General features: G+C 46.3%; 2 protein-coding genes across 2 annotated transcripts in view; one reads left to right on the forward strand and one right to left on the reverse strand.

The window, feature by feature from the left end:
• The window catches only part of LOC119977765 (dynein heavy chain domain-containing protein 1-like), a 459,774-nt gene that overhangs the window by 30,632 nt on the left and 407,207 nt on the right, over positions 1-21,935 (forward strand). Inside the window, exon 4 of the mRNA XM_038818968.1 lies at positions 20,278-20,448. Coding sequence (XP_038674896.1) covers positions 20,278-20,448 — 171 coding nt within the window. The remainder of the gene's footprint in view (positions 1-20,277; positions 20,449-21,935) is intronic.
• LOC119977732 (vicilin-like seed storage protein At2g18540) lies at positions 10,821-13,322 on the reverse strand. Its single transcript, XM_038818933.1, has 2 exons — positions 11,833-13,322; positions 10,821-10,886 (listed from the first exon to the last, which is right to left on the reverse strand). Exons 1-2 carry the CDS (start codon positions 12,241-12,243, stop codon positions 10,854-10,856), a joined length of 444 nt encoding a protein of 147 aa, XP_038674861.1. The 5' UTR covers positions 12,244-13,322; the 3' UTR covers positions 10,821-10,853.

Consider the following 21,935-nt stretch of genomic DNA (forward strand, 5'->3'; position numbering starts at 1 on the left):
CCAAGGTGTGTCGTGTTCACAGTGAGTGTGTGTTCACAGTGAGTGTGTCTGTGTTCACAGTGAGTGTGTCTGTGTTCAGTGAGAGTGTCTGTGTTCACAGTGAGTGTGTCTGTGTTCAGTGAGAGTGTCTGTGTTCATAGTGAGTGTGTCTGTGTTCACAGTGAGTGTCTGTATTCGTAGTGAGTGTATGTGTTCACAGTGAGGGTCTGTGTTCACATTGAGTGTGTCTGTGTTCACAGTGAGTGTGTCTCTGTTCACAGTGAGTGTGTCTCTGTTCACAGTGAGTGTGTCTCTGTTCACAGAGAGTGTATGTGCGTTCACAGTGAGTGTGTCTCTGTTCACAGTGAGTGTGTCTGTGTTCACAGTGAATGTCTGTGTTCACAGTGAGTGTGTGTGTGTTCACAGTGAGTGTGTCTCTGTTCACAGTGAGTGTGTCTCTGTTCACAGTGAGTGTGTCTCTGTTCACAGTGAGTGTGTCTCTGTTCACAGTGAATGTCTGTGTTCACAGTGAGTGTGTGTGTGTTCACAGTGAGTGTGTCTGTGTTCACAGTGAGTGTGTCTGTGTTCATAGTGAATGCCTCTGTTCACAGTAAGTGTGTCTGTGTTCACAGTGAGTGTGTCTGTGTTCACAGTGAGTGTGTCTCTGTTCACAGTGAATGTCTGTGTTCACAGTGAGTGTGTGTGTGTTCACAGTGAGTGTGTGTGTGTTCACAGTGAGTGTGTCTGTGTTCACAGTGAGTGTGGCTGTGTTCATAGTGAGTGTGGCTGTGTTCACAGTAAGTGTGGCTGTGTTCACAGCGAGAGTGAGTGTTCACAATGAGCGTCTGTGTTCAGTGAGTGTGTATGTGTTCACATTGAGTGCGTCTGTGTTCACAGTGAGTGTCTGTGTTCACAGTGAGTGTGTCTCTGTTCACAGTGAGTGTGTCTCTGTTCACAGTGAATGTCTGTGTTCACAGGGAGTGTGTCTGTTCACAGGGAGTGTGTCTGTGTTCACAGTGAGTGTCTGTGTTCACATGGAGTGTGTCTGTTCACAGTGAGTGTCTGTGTTCACATTGAGTGTGTCTGTGTTCACAGTGAGTGTGTCTGTGTTCATAGTGAATGTCTCTGTTCACAGTGAGTGAACTGTGTTAATAGTGAATGGCTGTGTTTGTCGTGAGTGTGTATGTGTTCACAGTGAGTGTGTCTGTGTTGACTGAGTGAGACTGTGTTCACAGTGAGTGTGTGTGTGTTTTCACAGTGAGTGTTTCTGTGTTTTCACAGTGAGTGTGTGTCTGTGTTCACAGTGAGTGTGTGTCTGTGTTCACAGTGAGTGTCTCTGTTCACAGTGAGTGTGTCTGTGTTTACAGTGAGTGACTGTGTTTACAGTGAATGAGTCTGTGTTCACAGTCAGTGTATCTGTGTTCACAGTGAGTGTGTCTGTGTTCACAGTGAGTGTGTGTGTGTGTTCACAGTGAGTGTGTGTCTGTGTTCACAGTGAGTGTGTGTGTGTTCACAGTGAGTGTGCCTGTGTTCACAGTGAGTGTGTGTCTGTGTTCACAGTGAGTGTCTCTCTGTTCACAGTGAGTGTGTCTGTTCACAGTGAGTGAGTCTGTGTTCACAGGGAGCGTGTCTGTGTTCACAGTGAGTGTGTCACTGTTCACAGTGAATGTGTCTGTGTTCACAGTGAGTGTGTCTCTGTTCACAGTGAGTGTTTCTCTGTTCACAGTGAGTGTGTCTCTGTTCACAGTGAGTGTGTCTCTGTTCACAGTGAGTGTCTCTCTGTTCACAGTCAGTGAGTCTGTGTTCACAGTGAGTGTGTCTCTGTTCGCAGTGAGTGTCTCTCTGTTCACAGTGAGTGTGTCTCTGTTCACACTGAGTGTGTCTCTGTTCACAGTGAGTGTCTCTCTGTTCACAGTGAGTGTGTCTGTTCACAGTGAGTGAGTCTGTGTTCACAGGGAGCGTGTCTGTGTTCACAGTGAGTGTCTCTCTATTCACAGTGAGTGTGTCTCTGTTCACAGTGAATGTCTGTGTTCACAGGGAGTGTGTCTGCTCACAGGGAGTGTGTCTGTGTTCACAGTGTGTCCGTGTTCACAGTGAGTGTGTCTCTGTTCACAGTGAGTGTGTCTCTGTTCACAGTGAGTGTGTGTGTGTTCACAGTGAGTGTGTCTGTGTTCACAGTGAGTGAGTGTGTGCGTTCACAGTGAGTGTGTGTGTGTGTTCACAGTGAGTGTGTCTGTGTTCACAGTGAGTGCCCCTGTGTTCACAGTGAATGAGTCTGTGTTCACAGCGTGTCTCTGTGTTCACAGTGAGAGTGTCTGTGTTCATAGTGAATGAGTTTGTGTAGATAGTGAGTGTCTGTGTTCACAGTGAGTGTGTCTGTGTTCACAGTGAGTGTGTCTCTGTTCAGAGTGAATGAGTCTGTGTTCACAGTGAGTGTGTCTCTGTTCACAGTGAATGAGTCTGTGTTCACAGTGAGTGAGTCTGTGTTCACAGCGTCTCTCTGTGTTCACAATGAGTCTGTCTGTGTTCATAGTGAATGAGTTTGTGTATATAGTGAGTGTCTGTGTTCACAGTGAGTGTGTCTGTGTTCACAGTGAGTGTGTTGTGTTCACAGTGAGGGTCTCTGTGTTCACAATGAGTGAGTGTGTGTTCACAGTGAGTGAGTGTGTGTTCACTGAGTGAGTGTGTGTTCACAGTGAGTGTGTCTCTGTTCACAGTTAGTGTGTCTGTGTTCACAGTGAATGAGTGTGTGTATATAGTGAGTGTCTGTGTTCACAGTGAGTGTGTCTGTGTTCACAGTGGGTTTCTGTGTTCACAGTAAATGTGTCTCTGTTCACAGTGAGTGTGTGTGTGTGTTCACAGTGAGTGTGTGTCTGTGTTCACAGTGAGTGTGTGTGTGTGTTCACAGTGAGTGTGTCTGTGTTCACAGTGAGTGTGTCTGTGTTCACAGTGAGTGTGTCTCTGTTCACAGTGAGTGTGTCTCTGTTCACAGTGAGTGTGTCTCTGTTCACAGTTAGTGTGTCTGTGTTCACAGTGAGTGTTTCTGTGTTCACAGTGGGTGTCTGTGTTCACAGTAAATGTGTCTCTGTTCACAGTGAGTGTGTCTGTGTTCATAGTGAATGAGTTTGTGTATATAGTGAGTGTCTGTGTTCACAGTGAGTGTGTCTGTGTTCACAGTGAGTGTGTTGTGTTCACAGTGAGTGTCTCTGTGTTCACAATGAGTGAGTGTGTGTTCACAGAGAGTGAGTGTGTGTTCACTGAGTGAGTGTGTGTTCACAGTGAGTGTGTCTCTGTTCACAGTGAATGAGTTTGTGTATTTAGTGAGTGTCTGTGTTCACAGTGAGTGTGTCTGTGTTCACAGTGGGTGTCTGTGTTCACAGTAAATGTGTCTCTGTTCACAGTGAGTGTGTGTGTGTGTTCACAGTGAGTGTGTGTCTGTGTTCACAGTGAGTGTGTGTGTGTTTTCACAGTGAGTGTGTCTGTGTTCACAGTGAGTGTGTCTGTGTTCACAGTGAGTGTGTCTCTGTTCTCAGTGAATGTCTGTGTTCATAGTGAATGGCTGTTTGTAGTGAGTGTGTATGTGTTCACAGTGAGTGTCTGTGTTCACAGTGAGTGTGTGTGTGTTCACAGTGAGTGTGCCTCTGTTCACAGTGAGAGTGTCTGTGTTCACAGTGAGTGTTTCTGTGTTCACAGTGAGTGTGTCTGTGTTCACAGTGAATGTCTGTGTTCACAGTGAGTGTGTCTGCGTTCATAGTAAGTGTGTCCGTGTTCACATTGAGTGTGTCTGTGTTCACAGTGAGTGGGTCTGTGTTGACTGAGTGAGTCTGTGTTCACAGTGAGTGTGTGTGTGTTTTCACAATGAGTGTGTGTCTGTGTTCACAGTGAGTGTCTCTGTTCACAGTGAGTGCCCCTGTGTTCACAGTGAATGAGTCTGTGTTCATAGCGTGTCTCTGTGTTCACAGTGAGTGTGTCTGTGTTCACAGTGAGCGTGTCTGTGTTCCCAGTGAGTGTGTCTGTGTTCACAGTGAGTGTGTCTATGTTCACCGTGAGTGTGTGTCTGTGTTCACAGTGAGTGTGTCTCTGTTCACAGTGAGTGCCCCTGTGTTCACAGTGAGTGTGTCTGTGTTCACAGTGAGAGTGTCTCTGTTCACAGTGAGTGTGTCTGTGTTCACCGTGAGTGTGTGTCTGTGTTCACAGTGAGTGTGTCTCTGTTCACAGTGAGTGCCCCTGTGTTCACAGTGAGTGTGTCTGTGTTCACAGTGAGTGTGTCTCTGTTCACAGTGAGTGTGTCTGTTCACAGTGATTGTGTCTGTGTTCACAGTGAGTGTCTGTATTCGTAGTGAGTGTATGTGTTTGTAGTGAGTGTGTGTTCACAGTGAGTGTGTCTATGTTCACAGTGAGTGTGTCTCTGTTCACAGTGAATGTCTCTGTTCACAGGGAGTGTGTCTGTTCACAGGGAGTGTGTCTGTTCACAGTGAGTGTGTCTGTGTTCACAGTGAGTGTGTCTGTGTTCATAGTGAGTGTCTCTGTTCACAGTGACTGTGTCTCTGTTCACAGTGAGTGTGTCTCTGTTCACAGTGAGTGTTGTCGTGGTTCCCCAGGACGACAATTTGTTTGTACCTATTCAAATATTAAAACACAGAGAGTCTGAGGAGCGATCTTCCAAGCAGTGAACTTTATTTTTCTTAGCATAAGAAAAACAGAGCTGAGATTGTCCGGAGCAATCTAAAGAAGCTTCAGGGCTTACCGCCTTTTATATACATTTTAACTCCATAATTCAAACTCTTATCTTAATTTACAGCCGTCTTATCTGCTTTCCTTACTTTGGCCACTATTGTTTACATTAAGCCTCTCAGCCTAGCAGCCATAAGTCAGTTCTTATCTCATCTTTGTCTAAACTTTCTTCTTGTGAAACAGACAGTTCTGCTGACCAAGGCCGAATGTATACAAAAACAGACTCCTTTATAGCCCTTATTTATGGGCAACCATTTTAGTTAAGCCCTGAGCTGTTCATTGTTCTTCCAAGTGACTGTTTGTATTTTAAATGCTATTTCTCTGGGTCTGCTGCTTTAATCATATTAACTATACTTGATTACATTAGGTCACACAAAGTTATCCTGAGTTCACACTCATCTCAATACTCACCTAAATCTTACTTTATTATTTCACTAAAACCTATGATTCTAAACTTCGTATCTAACTCATACAATATCCAGTACAAATTCCCTTACATGTCCCCCCTTTGAGGCTATTCCCTAGCCTCACACAAATTACCAAGCTCAAATAATCCCCTTACTGGATCCCATTTACAATTTATTTTAAACACTTTTTGCAGGCAATGTGGAGGAGCCGAATACTTTGGTCAGGGAACAACGCCCCTAATTCTTCTTTATCATAATTCATCTATCCAGATTCGAATTCTCGGGTCGCTCCCCCAGATTGCTTGCTCCTAACAGCCATCAGCCAAAAACCTTCCCACCCTTGTCAAGGGAAGGAAAAAAGACTGATTCCTGTGTACAGACTAAGTTCTCCAAGTCTTTTGCGAATTTCAGTCAGGTGCTGTTGTTGGTACAAAGCAATCGTCCATTATTATAGTCCTTTCACAGAGTGACGAGTTTCCATCTCGACCAGGGTCATGGTGAATCCGCTCATCGGAGGCAGCTCAAGGTTTTCCCTTTCCTCCGTTTTTCCTCGCGAACGTGAGCTGCTTGTCACCATCATCTGCCGTGTTGCAACTCTGGTAAGGAAGGATCTCAGGGCGGGTAAAAAACAACAAAATATGAGTCCTAGAACGGTTACGATTGTGATTGCTACAGCTCCAGCTTTGGCGAACCATGCCCCCCATCTTCCGAACATCCTATCCAACCAATTCCAGGCTTCATGCCCAAACCCAGCATTTTCTTTCACTTCTGCCCTAAGATTCTTCAACTTATTCATGGCCCGTGTAAATGACCCCTCTGGATCAGTGTTGTTAGGGATAAATGTGCAACACTGATCTCCAAACATAACACAGACCCCTCCTTTCTCCCAAATAGTATCCGTACTCACTGATCGCCTACGTCTTGTTTGTCTTAATACTCTACCTTCCTGATTCCGCACCCCTATATCATCTGCATCCCGCTTTCCCTTGTTACGGGTCAAGGAAGTCCCCCAGGGAAACAGTTTCCAAGTCCCATGTGGGGAACGAGGCCCTTTCCCCGTCCTCACCTCCCTCGGCACCGTGACTAACAGGCTGAAGCTGGGCATTTGTATCATCAGCCAGCTCATGCACAGAACCACTCTCATCATCATTTATTATTTCTGCTGTACTTTGGCTCTGCTCCTCCCCCTCACGATTATCCTCGTGTAGTGCTATCTCTTCCTCGCTGCTACTTCTATCCACCCTACCTCTAACTTCAGTCTCCCTTCTCTCCCCTACCCCGGGTACCGTTCTGGTACAATGGTTCAAGTGATACCACAGTGTACTGCCTTCTACTTGCAACGCCGTGGGAGATACTCTGGTGACTTCAAACGGCCCTTCTCGTCTGGGTTCATGCCAACGTCTCCGGAACTTTCTGATGTATACTTGATCTCCCGGTGTGATCTGGTGTTCCGTGGCAGGGCTCTCCTCCTCCTTGGCCTTTTCCTGTTCAAAAATAGTTCTATGTATAAAAGTTAATTGTCGTACATACTCTCTTGCATCCTGATCTAAACACTCCAATGTGGGGCCCCCTGCTCCCCCGATCTTTGGCACCGGCATTACTCTTCCTGTCATCATCTCATGCGGGCTTAAATGTGTGATTCTGTTTTCCTGACTCCTGTACTGCATTAAAGCCAATGGCAGAGCATCTATCCAGTTTTTTCCTGTCTCACTACAAATTTTGCTTATTTTCGCCTTGAGGGTTCCGTTTGCTCTCTCCACCATTCCTTGGGATTGAGGATGATACACACATCCAAACCTCTGCTTTATACGGAGTGCTGAGAGTGTCTCTCTCAGTGCCCTCCCTATAAAAGCAGATCCATTGTCTGAACTTAATTGCATGGGTATGCCAAATCTTGGGATAATTTCTTTTGACAGGAAGTTAATTACCGTTCCAGATCCTTGATCTTTGGATGGCGTTGCTTCTATCCATCTGCTGAATCTATCAATAATCACTAACATGTATCTTTTTCCTCTTACCACCTTTCCCATATCCACATAGTCCATGCATAGATGTTTAAACGGCCCTTCAGGAATGGGTATGTGCCCTATTGGGGCAGTAATGCCTTTCCTGATATTATTCTGAGCACACACCTCACACAGACCCAGTATGTAGTCAATTGAGTTCTGCAGGTATGGTGACCAGAATCCTTCTTTCTTAATCTTCCTAGCCACTTCTCCTCTCGCACAGTGATCCACCCCGTGTGCTTCACTAATTAGTACGGTTAGTAACGATGTGGGTGCTATGATCAACCCTTCCCCATTTCTCCATATTTTGTCATGTTGTCCCTGTAATGCTCCTCTCTCTCTCCACATTGTTTTTTCTGCTACAGGGGCTTCTTCCTGTAATTGTGCCACATCTTCTAATGTGATTTGAGGTTCGATATTCCCCACACCTGGCCCTGGGTGCGGCCTTGCTATTTCTACTGGGGCTATCGTAGCCTCAATGTATCCTGATGCTTCTTTAGCCGCCTTGTCAGCTTTGGTATTTCCCTGTGTGATGTTATCTGTTCCCTTTTTATGCGCCTGACACTTAATTATGGCTAATTCCCTTGGGCCCATCATAGCCCTTATTAAAGCCCTGATTTGAACTTCGTGTTGAATTGGTCCTCCTCCGCTTTTCATAAATCCCCTTTGCTTCCATATTGCCCCAAACAGGTGACAAACCCCGTGGGCATAGGCCGAATCAGTATAAATTTCCACTGCTTCCCCGTTTGCTAATTCACATGCTCTGGTCAGTGCTTCAAGCTCCGCTAACTGGGCTGAGCATGGCTGCTCACATTCTTTTGCCTCCACTACCTCAAATGTTTTCCCTTTCTGTTCAACTACTGCATAGCCAGCCTTTCCCCTATGATCCCTATGGCACGAGCCGTCAACATACAACGTTCTCTTTTCTTCTGTGTTTAACCTATCTGCCTTCAGATCTTTCCTCAGTTTCATAAACACTCTTGTCTCTCTCACACACTCATGCTCCTCTCCCTCATGTGGCAATGGCATATAGTCAGCTGGGTTGGCCCTATTGCACTTTACTATCGTAATGTCCGGGAATGTGGTCAGCATTTGAAAATGGTGAATTCTAGCCGGCGTCAGAACAAACTTCCCTTTTTCAATCAATTCAGCTATTTTATGGTATACATGTATGTTTATCGGATATCCCATTGTGACCGTAGCTGCCTTTTCGTACGCCCACCAAGCTGCCGCCAGGCCTTGATAACACGGCGGGTATCCCATTGCTACGTCATCTAGTTTGGTACTATAATATGCTACAGTCTGCCTTCGCCTTCCCTTGCAACTTTCCTGTGTTAACACTGCTGTAGCAAATCCTGCTTCTCTGTTACTCACAAATAAATCAAAGGGCTTGTCATAGGTCGGTAAAGCCAATGCTGGTGCCTGTGCCATTTCACTCTTTATATTCTCAAATGCTTCTAGCGCATCTTTGTCCCATTTTAGTTTGGCTTTTAATTCTTCACACCCTGCCTCCTTCATTATCTTTCGTAGTGCCTGCGTTTTTTCTGCATAGCTTTCCACCCATTCTGAACTGAAGCCTGTCATTCCCAAAAATGTCATCATTTGTCCCACCGTCTGTGGTTTCGGAATTTTCAGTACTGCGTCTATTTGCTGTGAAGCTATCCCCTTCTGCCCTGCTGATATTTCTCTGCCCAAGTATTCTACCTTTCTCTGGCACAGCTGCAGCTTCTTCCAGGATACTTTATGACCCCCCTCTGCTAGTCTTTTCAAAGTTTTAAACTATCCTTCCTGCATTGTTCTTGTGTCTCTGTGCATAATAGTAAATCATCCACATACTGTAGCAGTGTTCCTTCCAACTGTATTCCTTCTAAATCTGCTTTCAACACCTGATTGAATACATGTGGGGAATGTTTAAATCCTTGGGGCATTCTATTGTATGTGTATTGTTTCCCCTCGTACGTAAATGCAAAGAGATACTGACTTTCTGGAGCTAGTGGCACACTAAAAAATGCTGAACATAGGTCGATTACAGTAAACCATCTACTTTCAGGTGGTATATTTGTCAGCAAGGTGTAAGGGTTTGGAACTTCTACGGGCATATCTTCCACTACCTCATTAATTGCCCTTAGGTCATGCACCAATCTCCATTTTTCTCCGTCCGCCTTCTTTACTGGTAGGAGCGGGGTATTACACCTACTCCGGGTTTCCTTTAATACCCCTGCTTCTATCAATCCCTTAATCGTTTCTCTAATTCCTTCAATTGCTTCTGTCTTGATTGGGTATTGTGGTCTATAGGGCCCCTGGCGTCCTGTCTTTAATCTGACTTCAACTGGATTAGCGTTTTTAACCCTCCCTACATCCGTGTCCTGTCTGGACCACAACTCCTGTGGGAGGGAGTTCAAATCCTGCTCTAAGCTCTCTCTCCATTCCCGCTCCTGTTTCTCACTTTGCACTCCTATTGTTATCTGCTTTGGTGTCCCAAGCATCCTAACATCCAAAATTATTTTCGTCATTTGTCCATCGCTGGACGTCCAAATATCCGCACTGTCTGTCTGTACAAATTCTAAGTCTTGCGCTCTTAACACCATGGGTCCTAGGTCCTTTGATCTATATCCCGGATTAACTTTCAATGTGACATGTGGCTCCGCCCCAGGTACCGAGAACCATTTGTCAATCCATTCATTCCTAACGATTGCGAGGGCCACTCCCTCTAGTCCAATTAAAATACTTCCTGACTTTATTTCCTGTTCTCGTCCTGCCTCCTTTTCCCATTTCTCTTGTATTTCAGGTGCCTGTCCTTCATCAAATATCATTGTACTGTGTAATTCTGTTCTCGGCCACTTGGCTTGTGGAACCCAAGTGTCTATAAGTTTTCCCCAGACTGTCCAGATCTGTTTTTTAATTTGTTCCTCTATATCTCCCAGCCAATATACATTAACCCCTTCCTTTCCTGGTACCTCAAGTGAATACATTCCCATCAAATCAATTCCTTGTTCGGTACATTCTAATTTCAGTCCCAGACCTAGGATTGCGTCCCTTCCCAATAGATTTAAAGGAGTTTTATCATATACTAAAATAGGTACATGGGTAGTTTTATTTCCAATGGTAATAGGCACCGGCATCGTCATTTGAGCTAGTGTTATTTTCCCCGAGAACCCCACAGTTTTTACAAACCGGTTTGACAATGGTAGGTGATCCGCATATTTCGTTTGTATGCACGTACATGTGGCACCGGTGTCTATCATCATGGGGACCTCGATCCCGCCTACTCTAGCATTAACTATAGGTTCCTGCTCTGCGGTTTCTGTTATTTGTACGTACTGTCCTACCATTTCGGGGTTCTCTGGGCCTCACTATGCGAAACTCTGATGGTTCCCCGGCCCTTGAAACATCGGGACGCTGTTCGGCGACCCTTGGATCAGCTGTTGGCCTGCCTGTTGCTGGTTTTCTCCCTGTCTGGTGGAATTCCGCGGGCAATTCCTTTTTATGTGACCTGTCTCCCCGCACCCCCAGCACACACCTGGAGGGCCAGGCAGTGGTCCCTGTCTCGGAGTTTGATAATTAACCTGTCCCTGTCCTCTCTGATTCTGAAAGGGTGGCCTACCACTTCCCTGTCTTTTCCCATTTTTATTCCAGTCAGTCTGATTTTGTAGGGCGTATTGGTTTTGATAATTTAGGCTGTGGGCTTCTGGGTTTATGGGCAGTGGGAAGGCAGAAATGTTATAGGTTACGATGGGCTGGCCTCCATCTCCGCTTCCCCCTATTGTTAGTGCAGGTATTTCCCCTGGCTTCTGTTCCACCATCATCGGTGCTATTTTGCTGGGTGTGAGATCTTCTTTTGCCTTTAGCTTATCTTTGTTTTTGATCTCCTCCAATTGTGCCTGAAGGAGTTTACGTTGTATCTCCTTCAGCTGTTTGTCTGCATTCTTTTCATCTTTGCGATGTCTTTCTACTGCATGGGCAACATAATCCACAAACTCCCGGTAACTTTTTGAGTCCAAGCCCACTACATCCTCCAGTTTTGTTTTAGCTGAGACTGGCAGGCCCTCTAGAATTGCAGCCCGGAACATGGAGTTGGTCAGCGGGTCTGTTAGAATGTCCCTCTCCGTGTCCCTTTTCCACCTTTTTAATTGATTTTCCACATACACAGCTGCATTCTCCTCCTCTCCCAGTGGCTCTCCCCTTAGGGTTTTTACATCCATTCGATTGGGGTACATATTCCTTAGTGCCTGCCATATGTCTTGTCGGTACGGGTCCATTAGTGTCCCGTCTACGTTTGGGTCATGAGCTGCGGTCTGGATGCCGGCACGTCTCATTACTTCTGCCATTTGGTCCATTCCTAGCACTTTTGTCAGGAGAGCTTTGATGTCACCCAGTGCCATCCTTTTTCCCACCATTCCTGCTTCCAACTGTCCAATCCACCTTCCAGCCCCATCCAAAATATTGGGTAATTCATTAATTAGATTAGGCAAATCCTGACCTGACCAAGGGATATACTGTGCTCTGCCACCTTTCAGAATCACCGGGAACACCTTTTTCTTTCTTTTTTCCACCTCTGGAAACTTTACAGTTTGGTGTCTTACCCGCGTCGATTTTCTTTGTTCTCCTAACACTGATTGTCCCCCTTCGCTGTCACTACTTTCTCCTGTCTCTCCTTCCGTCTCTTCCTCGACTCTTACTGGGTGCTTCCACGTCCATGCATCCCCCTTTTCTCGTCTTTCTGCCTCTTTGCGCCTTTTCCCACATGTTTCCTCTATGCTTCTTCTTCTTTCTCTTTCCTTTCTGCTGGCTTTGACCCTCTTTCCTTCTATTTTTCCCTGTGACGCCTCCCTTTCACCCTCGCAAGAATCAGGACTTGTTTGTCCCTCATCTTTTCTTCTATCATTCTCTCCCTCCTCTTCTCGTTCCTTTTCTTTTTCCATTCCCTTTTTTGCCCATTCCAAAAGGTCTATTACATCTACTTCGTCCTGCAACTGCTTTCTCTTTTGGCTTAACTCATCCAACTCCTCTTCTGTTTTCCTCGTCTCTTCCTCTACACCTTTTTTCTTTTCTAGCTCCCTTCGTTCCCAATCCTCCATCGTCATCGGTTTTGTGTCAAATGCTCCCTCAAAATTCATCGTGCCTGATATAACTGGATATAGTCCCGTGGAACCCTGTTCCTCTGAGTATGGGGACGGGGCTACATTTGGATCTTCTCATTTTGCTTTTTCCTGAAGTTGCACTGGCATTTGCATCCATATTTCCCTCCATGCCCTTCTCCTTTCTTTCCCTTCCTTTTCAAACAATGCCAGTATCTCTAGTTCTTTTTCTCGCTTCTCCTTTCTTTTCTTAGATTTATCTTTTATTTTATAGTTCTTTATCATTCCCTTCTGGTCCTCACATCTCTCTACGCACCAAGTGCCTTCCTCCGGCCACGGTGTATTAGTTTTACTTGTTCTGTTGGCCCATTTTTTAGAAACGTGTTTTATGTCTCCCCTGAGGGCTGGGAATTTATCCCCTAATGTTTCCACTGGTGTTTTAATTTGGTGTGCCATTACTTGTCTTTTCGGATTACTGTCACAATTTTTATCACTTAATCCGTCAGAGTTGGGTGTTACAGTGATTATTACTTGCTGTGTCGTTTTTTCCGTGTTCAGTCCCCTGTTTACCTTTCTCTTGGGTTTCTCTTGACAATATCTGTAATTCTAACCGGGGTCTCGATATCCACTTCCCCGTAGTCCCCTGTCCCGGCTCTATCTTCCTTTCCCGGGCTAGAGGGTAGTAGGTTTTTACGTGCTCGTCTATGTCTATAGAAACCCTATATCGATCAGATTCCTTTATTAATTTCCCTAGAGTTTCCAAGTTTATTTCGTCTATCCAATTCCTATCAGCTATTCTTTCCCACTTTACATACGGCCACTCGTTCTCTACCTCTTTTAAGTTAGTTATATGTGTAATTTCTCCCCAATCCAGTGTTGCTTCCGTTTTTGTTATTATCCCGTCTTAATCCCCTAACTAATCTTCCTTCCCAATCGATTATACCCCTCTTTCCGCTAGGCGGTTTTGTCAGTGTGACCTTTCCACGTTGTTAGTTATTACCCTACCTGTGTTCCGACTCTCCTTCTTATTTCTGTCCTCCACGCTGCTGTCTCAGACCAGTTTGTTCAAATTGGTCTTTTACTTTCTCTATCCTAGCTGTTAATCCCCCCCTCCGGGGTTAGGTTCCCCTCCTATGCTTTTGACTACCGTATTAGGTCAGAGAGTGATCTCTCACTGATCTCTCTCCCTCTCGGCTGACGTCCGTTACCCGAGGTCCTGGGTAGGTTTGGACTGGCAGATTTTTCCCACACTCACTCTCTTCTGGGCAAGTCGTATCCTGGAAAAACCCGCTCCAAACCGGTTGACTTAACCTAATTGCATTACCTTAGCGTTCGGCCTTTTTCTCGTCTCCCTTTTTACCCACTCACAGACAATACAGTATTCACAGTGCGCTTTGCATGCAAAACTCTACTCTTCAGATCAGTTTCAGTCTCTCAAAACTATTTTACCCAATTTGGTTTTAATCACGCAGGATATCTTTGTGGTTGGGGAGATTCAAGACCAGCAAAGAGCTGAGTGCGCCGGGCCTCGAGATCCCTTTTCTGACAACAAGGATTTACGTGCAATACAAATCTGCTTACCTTGCTGTCAGAATGCCGGCTTTGGGATGTCCAGCCCCGGTCGGACCTTCGCCTCCGCCACTCCTTCCAGATGCTTTTCTGGGCGATCTCTCACCAACCCTGCTCTTCGCAGCGCCAATTTTGTCGTGGTTCCCCAGGACGACAATTTGTTTGTACCTATTCAAATATTAAAACACAGAGAGTCTGAGGAGCGATCTTCCAAGCAGTGAACTTTATTTTTCTTAGCATAAGAAAAACAGAGCTGAGATTGTCCGGAGCAATCTAAAGAAGCTTCAGGGCTTACCGCCTTTTATATACATTTTAACTCCATAATTCAAACTCTTATCTTAATTTACAGCCGTCTTATCTGCTTTCCTTACTTTGGCCACTATTGTTTACATTAAGCCTCTCAGCCTAGCAGCCATAAGTCAGTTCTTATCTCATCTTTGTCTAAACTTTCTTCTTGTGAAACAGACAGTTCTGCTGACCAAGGCCGAATGTATACAAAAACAGACTCCTTTATAGCCCTTATTTATGGGCAACCATTTTAGTTAAGCCCTGAGCTGTTCATTGTTCTTCCAAGTGACTGTTTGTATTTTAAATGCTATTTCTCTGGGTCTGCTGCTTTAATCATATTAACTATACTTGATTACATTAGGTCACACAAAGTTATCCTGAGTTCACACTCATCTCAATACTCACCTAAATCTTACTTTATTATTTCACTAAAACCTATGATTCTAAACTTCGTATCTAACTCATACAATATCCAGTACAAATTCCCTTACAGTGTGTCTCTGTTCACAGTGAGTGTGTCTCTGTTCACTGTTAGTGTGTCTCTGTTCACAGTGAGTGTGCCTGTGTTCGTAGTGAGTGTGTATGTGTTCACAGTGAGTGTATGTGTGTTCACAGTGAGTGTTTATGTGTTCACAGTGAGTGTGTCTGTGTTCATAGTGAGTGTGTCCGTGTTCACTGAGTGTGTGTTCACAGGGGCTGGTTTAGCTCACCAGGCTAAATCGCTGGCTTTTAAAGCAGACCAAGCAGGCCAGCAGCACGGTTCGATTCCCGTACCAGGCTCCCCGGACAGGCGCCGGAATGTGGCGACTAGGGGCTTTTCACAGTAACTTCATTGAAGCCTACTCGTGACAATAAGCGAATTTCATTTTTTTTATTTCAGTGAGTGTGTCCGTGTTCACAGTGAGTGTGTCCGTGTTCACAGCGAGTGTGTCCGTGTTCACAGTGAGTGTGTGTTCACAGTGAGTGTGTCTGTGTTCACAGTGAGTGTGTCTGTGTTCACAGTGAGTGTGTCTGTGTTCACAGTGAGAGTGTCTGTGTTCATAGTGAGTGTGTCTGTGTTCACAGTGAGTGTCTGTATTCGTAGTGAGTGTATGTGTTCACAGTGAGGGTCTGTGTTCACATTGAGTGTGTCTGTGTTCACAGTGAGTGTGTCTCTGTTCACAGTGAGTGTGTCTCTGTTCACAGTGAGTGTCTCTCTGTTCACAGTGAGTGTGTCTGTGTTCACACTGAGTGTGTCTCTGTTCACAGTGAGTGTCTCTCTGTTCACAGTGAGTGAGTCTGTGTTCACAGTGAGTGTGTCTCTGTTCACAGTGAGTGTCTCTCTGTTGACAGTGAGTGTGTCTTTGTTCACACTGAGTGTGTCTCTGTTCACAGTGAGTGTCTCTCTGTTCACAGTGAGTGTGTCTGTTCACAGTGAGTGAGTCTGTGTTCACAGGGAGCGTGTCTGTGTTCACAGTGAGTGTCTCTCTGTTCACAGTGAGTGTGTCTCTGTTCACAGTGAATGTCTGTGTTCACAGGGAGTGTGTCTGTGTTCACAGGGAGTGTGTCTGTGTTCACAGTGTGTCCGTGTTCACAGTGAGTGTGTCTCTGTTCACAGTGAGTGTGTCTCTGTTCACAGTGAGTGTGTGTGTGTTCACAGTGAGTGTGTCTGTGTTCACAGTGAGTGAGTGTGTGCGTTCACAGTGAGTGTGTGTGTGTGTTCACAGTGAGTGTGTCTGTGTTCACAGTGAGTGCACCTGTGTTCACAGTGAATGAGTCTGTGTTCACAGCGTGTCTCTGTGTTCACAGTGAGAGTGTCTGTGTTCATAGTGAATGAGTTTGTGTAGATAGTGAGTGTCTGTGTTCACAGTGAGTGTGTCTGTGTTCACAGTGAGTGTGTCTGTGTTCACAGTGAGTGTGTCTCTGTTCAGAGTGAATGAGTCTGTGTTCACAGTGAATGAGTCTGTGTTCACAGTGAGTGAGTCTGTGTTCACAGCGTCTCTCTGTGTTCACAATGAGTGTGTCTGTGTTCATAGTGAATGAGTTTGTGTATATAGTGAGTGTCTGTGTTCACAGTGAGTGTGTCTGTGTTCACAGTGAGTGTGTTGTGTTCACAGTGAGGGTCTCTGTGTTCACAATGAGTGAGTGTGTGTTCACAGTGAGTGAGTGTGTGTTCACTGAGTGAGTGTGTGTTCACAGTGAGTGTGTCTCTGTTCACAGTTAGTGTGTCTGTGTTCACAGTGAATGAGTTTGTGTATATAGTGAGTGTCTGTGTTCACAGTGAGTGTGTCTGTGTTCACAGTGGGTGTCTGTGTTCACAGTAAATGTGTCTCTGTTCACAGTGAGTGTGTGTGTGTGTTCACAGTGAGTGTGTGTCTGTGTTCACAGTGAGTGTGTGTGTGTGTTCACAGTGAGTGTGTCTGTGTTCACAGTGAGTGTGTCTGTGTTCACAGTGAGTGTGTCTGTGTTCACAGTGAGTGTGTCTCTGTTCACAGTGAGTGTGTCTCTGTTCACAGTGAGTGTGTCTCTGTTCACAGTTAGTGTGTCTGTGTTCACAGTGAGTGTTTCTGTGTTCACAGTGGGTGTCTGTGTTCACAGTAAATGTGTCTCTGTTCACAGTGAGTGTGTCTGTGTTCATAGTGAATGAGTTTGTGTATATAGTGAGTGTCTGTGTTCACAGTGAGTGTGTCTGTGTTCACAGTGAGTGTGTTGTGTTCACAGTGAGTGTCTCTGTGTTCACAATGAGTGAGTGTGTGTTCACAGAGAGTGAGTGTGTGTTCACTGAGTGAGTGTGTGTTCACAGTGAGTGTGTCTCTGTTCACAGTGAATGAGTTTGTGTATTTAGTGAGTGTCTGTGTTCACAGTGAGTGTGTCTGTGTTCACAGTGGGTGTCTGTGTTCACAGTAAATGTGTCTCTGTCCACAGTGAGTGTGTGTGTGTGTTCACAGTGAGTGTGTGTCTGTGTTCACAGTGAGTGTGTGTGTGTGTTCACAGTGAGTGTGTCTGTGTTCACAGTGAGTGTGTCTGTGTTCACAGTGAGTGTGTCTCTGTTCACAGTGAATGTCTGTGTTCATAGTGAATGGCTGTTTGTAGTGAGTGTGTATGTGTTCACAGTGAGTGTCTGTGTTCACAGTGAGTGTGTGTGTGTTCACAGTGAGTGTGCCTCTGTTCACAGTGAGAGTGTCTGTGTTCACAGTGAGTGTTTCTGTGTTCACAGTGAGTGTGTCTGTGTTCACAGTGAATGTCTGTGTTCACAGTGAGTGTGTCTGCGTTCATAGTGAGTGTGTCCGTGTTCACATTGAGTGTGTCTGTGTTCGCAGTGAGTGTGTCTGTGTTGACTGAGTGAGTCTGTGTTCACAGTGAGTGTGTGTGTGTTTTCACAGTGAGTGTGTGTCTGTGTTCACAGTGAGTGTCTCTGTTCACAGTGAGTGCCCCTGTGTTCACAGTGAATGAGTCTGTGTTCATAGCGTGTCTCTGTGTTCACAGTGAGTGTGTCTGTGTTCACAGTGAGTGTGTCTGTGTTCCCAGTGAGTGTGTCTGTGTTCACAGTGAGTGTGTCTGTGTTCACCGTGAGTGTGTGTCTGTGTTCACAGTGAGTGTGTCTCTGTTCACAGTGAGTGCCCCTGTGTTCACAGTGAGTGTGTCTGTGTTCACAGTGAGAGTGTCTCTGTTCACAGTGAGTGTGTCTGTGTTCACCGTGAGTGTGTGTCTGTGTTCACAGTGAGTGTGTCTCTGTTCACAGTGAGTGCCCCTGTGTTCACAGTGAGTGTGTCTGTGTTCACAGTGAGTGTGTCTCTGTTCACAGTGAGTGTGTCTGTTCACAGTGATTGTGTCTGTGTTCACAGTGAGTGTCTGTATTCGTAGTGAGTGTATGTGTTTGTAGTGAGTGTGTGTTCACAGTGAGTGTGTCTATGTTCACAGTGAGTGTGTCTCTGTTCACAGTGAATGTCTCTGTTCACAGGGAGTGTGTCTGTTCACAGGGAGTGTGTCTGTTCACAGTGAGTGTGTCTGTGTTCACAGTGAGTGTGTCTGTGTTCATAGTGAGTGTCTCTGTTCACAGTGACTGTGTCTCTGTTCACAGTGAGTGTGTCTCTGTTCACAGTGAGTGTGTCTCTGTTCACAGTGAGTGTGTCTCTGTTCACTGTTAGTGTGTCTCTGTTCACAGTGAGTGTGCCTGTGTTCGTGGTGAGTGTGTATGTGTTCACAGTGAGTGTATGTGTGTTCACAGTGAGTGTTTATGTGTTCACAGTGAGTGTGTCTGTGTTCATAGTGAGTGTGTCCGTGTTCACTGAGTGTGTGTTCACAGGGGCTGGTTTAGCTCACCAGGCTAAATCGCTGGCTTTTAAAGCAGACCAAGCAGGCCAGCAGCACGGTTCGATTCCCGTACCAGGCTCCCCGGACAGGCGCCGGAATGTGGCGACTAGGGGCTTTTCACAGTAACTTCATTGAAGCCTACTCGTGATAATCAGCGAATTTCATTTTTTTTATTTCAGTGAGTGTGTCCGTGTTCACAGTGAGTGTGTCCGTGTTCACAGTGTGTGTCCGTGTTCACAGTGAGTGTGTGTTCACAGTGAGTGTGTCTGTGTTCACAGTGAGTGTGTCTGTGTTCACAGTGAGTGTGTCTGTGTTCAGTGAGAGTGTCTGTGTTCATAGTGAGTGTGTCTGTGTTCACAGTGAGTGTCTGTATTCGTAGTGAGTGTATGTGTTCACAGTGAGGGTCTGTGTTCACAGTGAGTGTGTCTGTGTTCACAGTGAGTGTGTCTCTGTTCACAGTGAGTGTGTCTCTGTTCACAGTGAGTGTGTCTCTGTTCACAGAGAGTGTATGTGCGTTCACAGTGAGTGTGTCTCTGTTCACAGTGAGTGTGTCTGTGTTCACAGTGAATGTCTGTGTTCACAGTGAGTGTGTGTGTGTTCACAGTGAGTGTGTCTCTGTTCACAGTGAGTGTGTCTCTGTTCACAGTGAGTGTGTCTCTGTTCACAGTGAGTGTGTCTCTGTTCACAGTGAATGTCTATGTTCACAGTGAGTGTGTGTGTGTTCACATTGAGTGTGTCTGTGTTCACAGTGAGTGTGTCTGTGTTCATAGTGAATGCCTCTGTTCACAGTAAGTGTGTCTGTGTTCACAGTGAGTGTGTCTGTGTTCACAGTGAGTGTGTCTCTGTTCACAGTGAATGTCTGTGTTCACAGTGAGTGTGTGTGTGTTCACAGTGAGTGTGTGTGTGTTCACAGTGAGTGTGTCTGTGTTCACAGTGAGTGTGGCTGTGTTCATAGTGAGTGTGGCTGTGTTCACAGTAAGTGTGGCTGTGTTCACAGCGAGAGTGAGTGTTCACAATGAGCGTCTGTGTTCAGTGAGTGTGTATGTGTTCACATTGAGTGCGTCTGTGTTCACAGTGAGTGTCTGTGTTCACAGTGAGTGTGTCTCTGTTCACAGTGAATGTCTGTGTTCACAGGGAGTGTGTCTGTTCACAGGGAGTGTGTCTGTGTTCACAGTGAGTGTTTGTGTTCACATTGAGTGTGTCTGTGTTCACAGTGAGTGTGTCTGTGTTCATAGTGAATGTCTCTGTTCACAGTGAGTGAACTGTGTTAATAGTGAATGGCTGTGTTTGTCGTGAGTGTGTATGTGTTCACAGTGAGTGTGTCTGTGTTGACTGAGTGAGACTGTGTTCACAGTGAGTGTGTGTGTGTTTTCACAGTGAGTGTTTCTGTGTTTTCACAGTGAGTGTGTGTCTGTGTTCACAGTGAGTGTGTGTCTGTGTTCACAGTGAGTGTCTCTGTTCACAGTGAGTGTGTCTGTGTTTACAGTGAGTGACTGTGTTTACAGTGAATGAGTCTGTGTTCACAGTCAGTGTATCTGTGTTCACAGTGAGTGTGTCTGTGTTCACAGTGAGTGTGTCTGTGTTCACAGTGAGTGTGTGTCTGTGTTCACAGTGAGTGTGTCTCTGTTCACAGTGAGTGTGTCTGTGTTTACCGGGAGCGTGTCTGTGTTCACAGTGAGTGTGTCTGTGTTCAGAGTGAGTGTTTCTGTATTCATAGTGAGTGTGTCTGTGTTTACCGGGAGCGTGTTTGTGTTCACAGTGAGTGTGTCTGCGTCCATAGTGAGTGTGTCTGTGTTCACAGTGAGTGTGTCTGTGTTCACAGTGAGTGTGTCTGTGTTTACCGGGAGCGTGTGTGTGTTCACACTGAGTGTGTCTGTTTTCACACTGAGTGTGTGTATTGATGAGGATTGTGTGCTTTTGCAGGGAGTCGCCGAGTTCAGTGCTGATGAAGGATTTGTCTGAGCCAACCAGCGTTGAACGTTCAGTGTCCGAGCCATTGTCTGGAGAAGATGCAGTGGCAATTCTGGCAAAGTGCAGCCACTTGGGCAAAACAAAATTCTACTACCTTAACATCAAACCCAGCCCAGTGTTCAGGTAATTACAGGGAGGGAGTTTGGATAAATGGAACAGATTAGCCATCAGCAAATTCAGAATTCAACATGTATTGGAATCTTTAAACATGAAGTCGTGTTTTAATATTTTGCGATTTTCATAGAAAAAAGATATGGACACAATTTAGTCACAGCTTGTATCAAGCCTGTAAAAGTTTTGTTTAATTAATCAGACACCTCTGCACTTTTCCTGACCCCTACCCCACCGCTAGGCACAATCCCTGGTGAGTTACACTGCCTGATATTCCCCGAAGTGCATACCTTCCTCCCAAACTCACTGTGACCCCAGTGGCTGGGGCTGCATGCAGGTCAATATCCTCAGCTGGGGAGTGGGCGGCACAGTAACACGGTGATTAGCACTGTTGCTTCACAGCTCCAGGGTCCCAGGTACGATTCACGGCTTGGGTCGCTGTCTGTGTGGAGTCTGCACGTTCTCCCTGTGTCTGCGTGGGTTTCCTCCGGGTGCTCCGGTTTCCTTCCACAATCCCAAAAGACGTGCTGTTGGGTGAATTGGACATTCTGAATTCTCCCTCTGTGTACCTGAACAGACGCTGGAATGTGGCGACTAGGGGCTTTTAACGGTAACTTCATTGCAGTGTTAATGTTCGCCTACTTGTGACAATAATAAAGATTATTACCATGTGTGACATCGGTCAGAATTTATATAAGTGTAGGAAGGAAGGTAGAGTTGATGCCACAACCAGATCAGCCTTGATCTTATTAAATGGGGTAGCAGGCTCAAGGGGCAGAATGGCCTCCTCCTGCTCCTAATTTATATGTTCATAAACCAGCGATGGGTCCTTCAGGCAGTGTGCAGAGGCAGTGTGCAGAGCCAGTGTGCAGAGCCAGTGGGAAGAGCCAGTGGGCAGAGCCAGTGGGAAGAGCCAATGGACAGAGCCAGTGGACAGAGCCAGTGGACAGCGCCAGTGGGCAGAGCCAATGGACAGAGCCAGTGGGCAGAGCCAGTGGACAGAGCCAGTGGGCAGAGCCAGTGGGCAGAGCCAGTGGGCAGAGCCAGTGGACAGAGCCAGTGGGCAGAGCCAGTGGGCAGAGCCAGTGGGCAAAGCCAGTGTGCAGAGCCAGTGGACAGAGACAGTGGGCAGAGACAGTGGGCAGAGCCAGTGGGCAGAGCCAGTGGGCAGAGCCAGTGGGCAGAGCCAGTGGACAGAGCCAGTGGGCAGAGCCAGTGGACAGAGCCAGTGGGCAGAGCCAGTGGGCAGAGCCAATGGACAGAGCCAGTGGGCAGAGCCAGTGGGCAGAGCCAGTGGGCAGAGCCAGTGGGTAGAGCCAGTGGGCAGAGCCAGTGGGCAGAGCCAGTGGGCAGAGCCAGTGGGTAGAGCGTGTCTGGGCCGAGGGATGGATCCAGCTGAGCTGTGCTGGTGCACGGTAATACTCACTACCTGCAGCTACACAGGTCCTGTCAGTGCAGTGAGGGTTCTGAGGGTAACTTGATGGGGCAGGCAGAATGGT

This window comes from Scyliorhinus canicula, chromosome 14 (genome assembly GCF_902713615.1).
Source record: "Scyliorhinus canicula chromosome 14, sScyCan1.1, whole genome shotgun sequence".
Taxonomy (NCBI): Eukaryota; Metazoa; Chordata; class Chondrichthyes; order Carcharhiniformes; family Scyliorhinidae; genus Scyliorhinus; species Scyliorhinus canicula.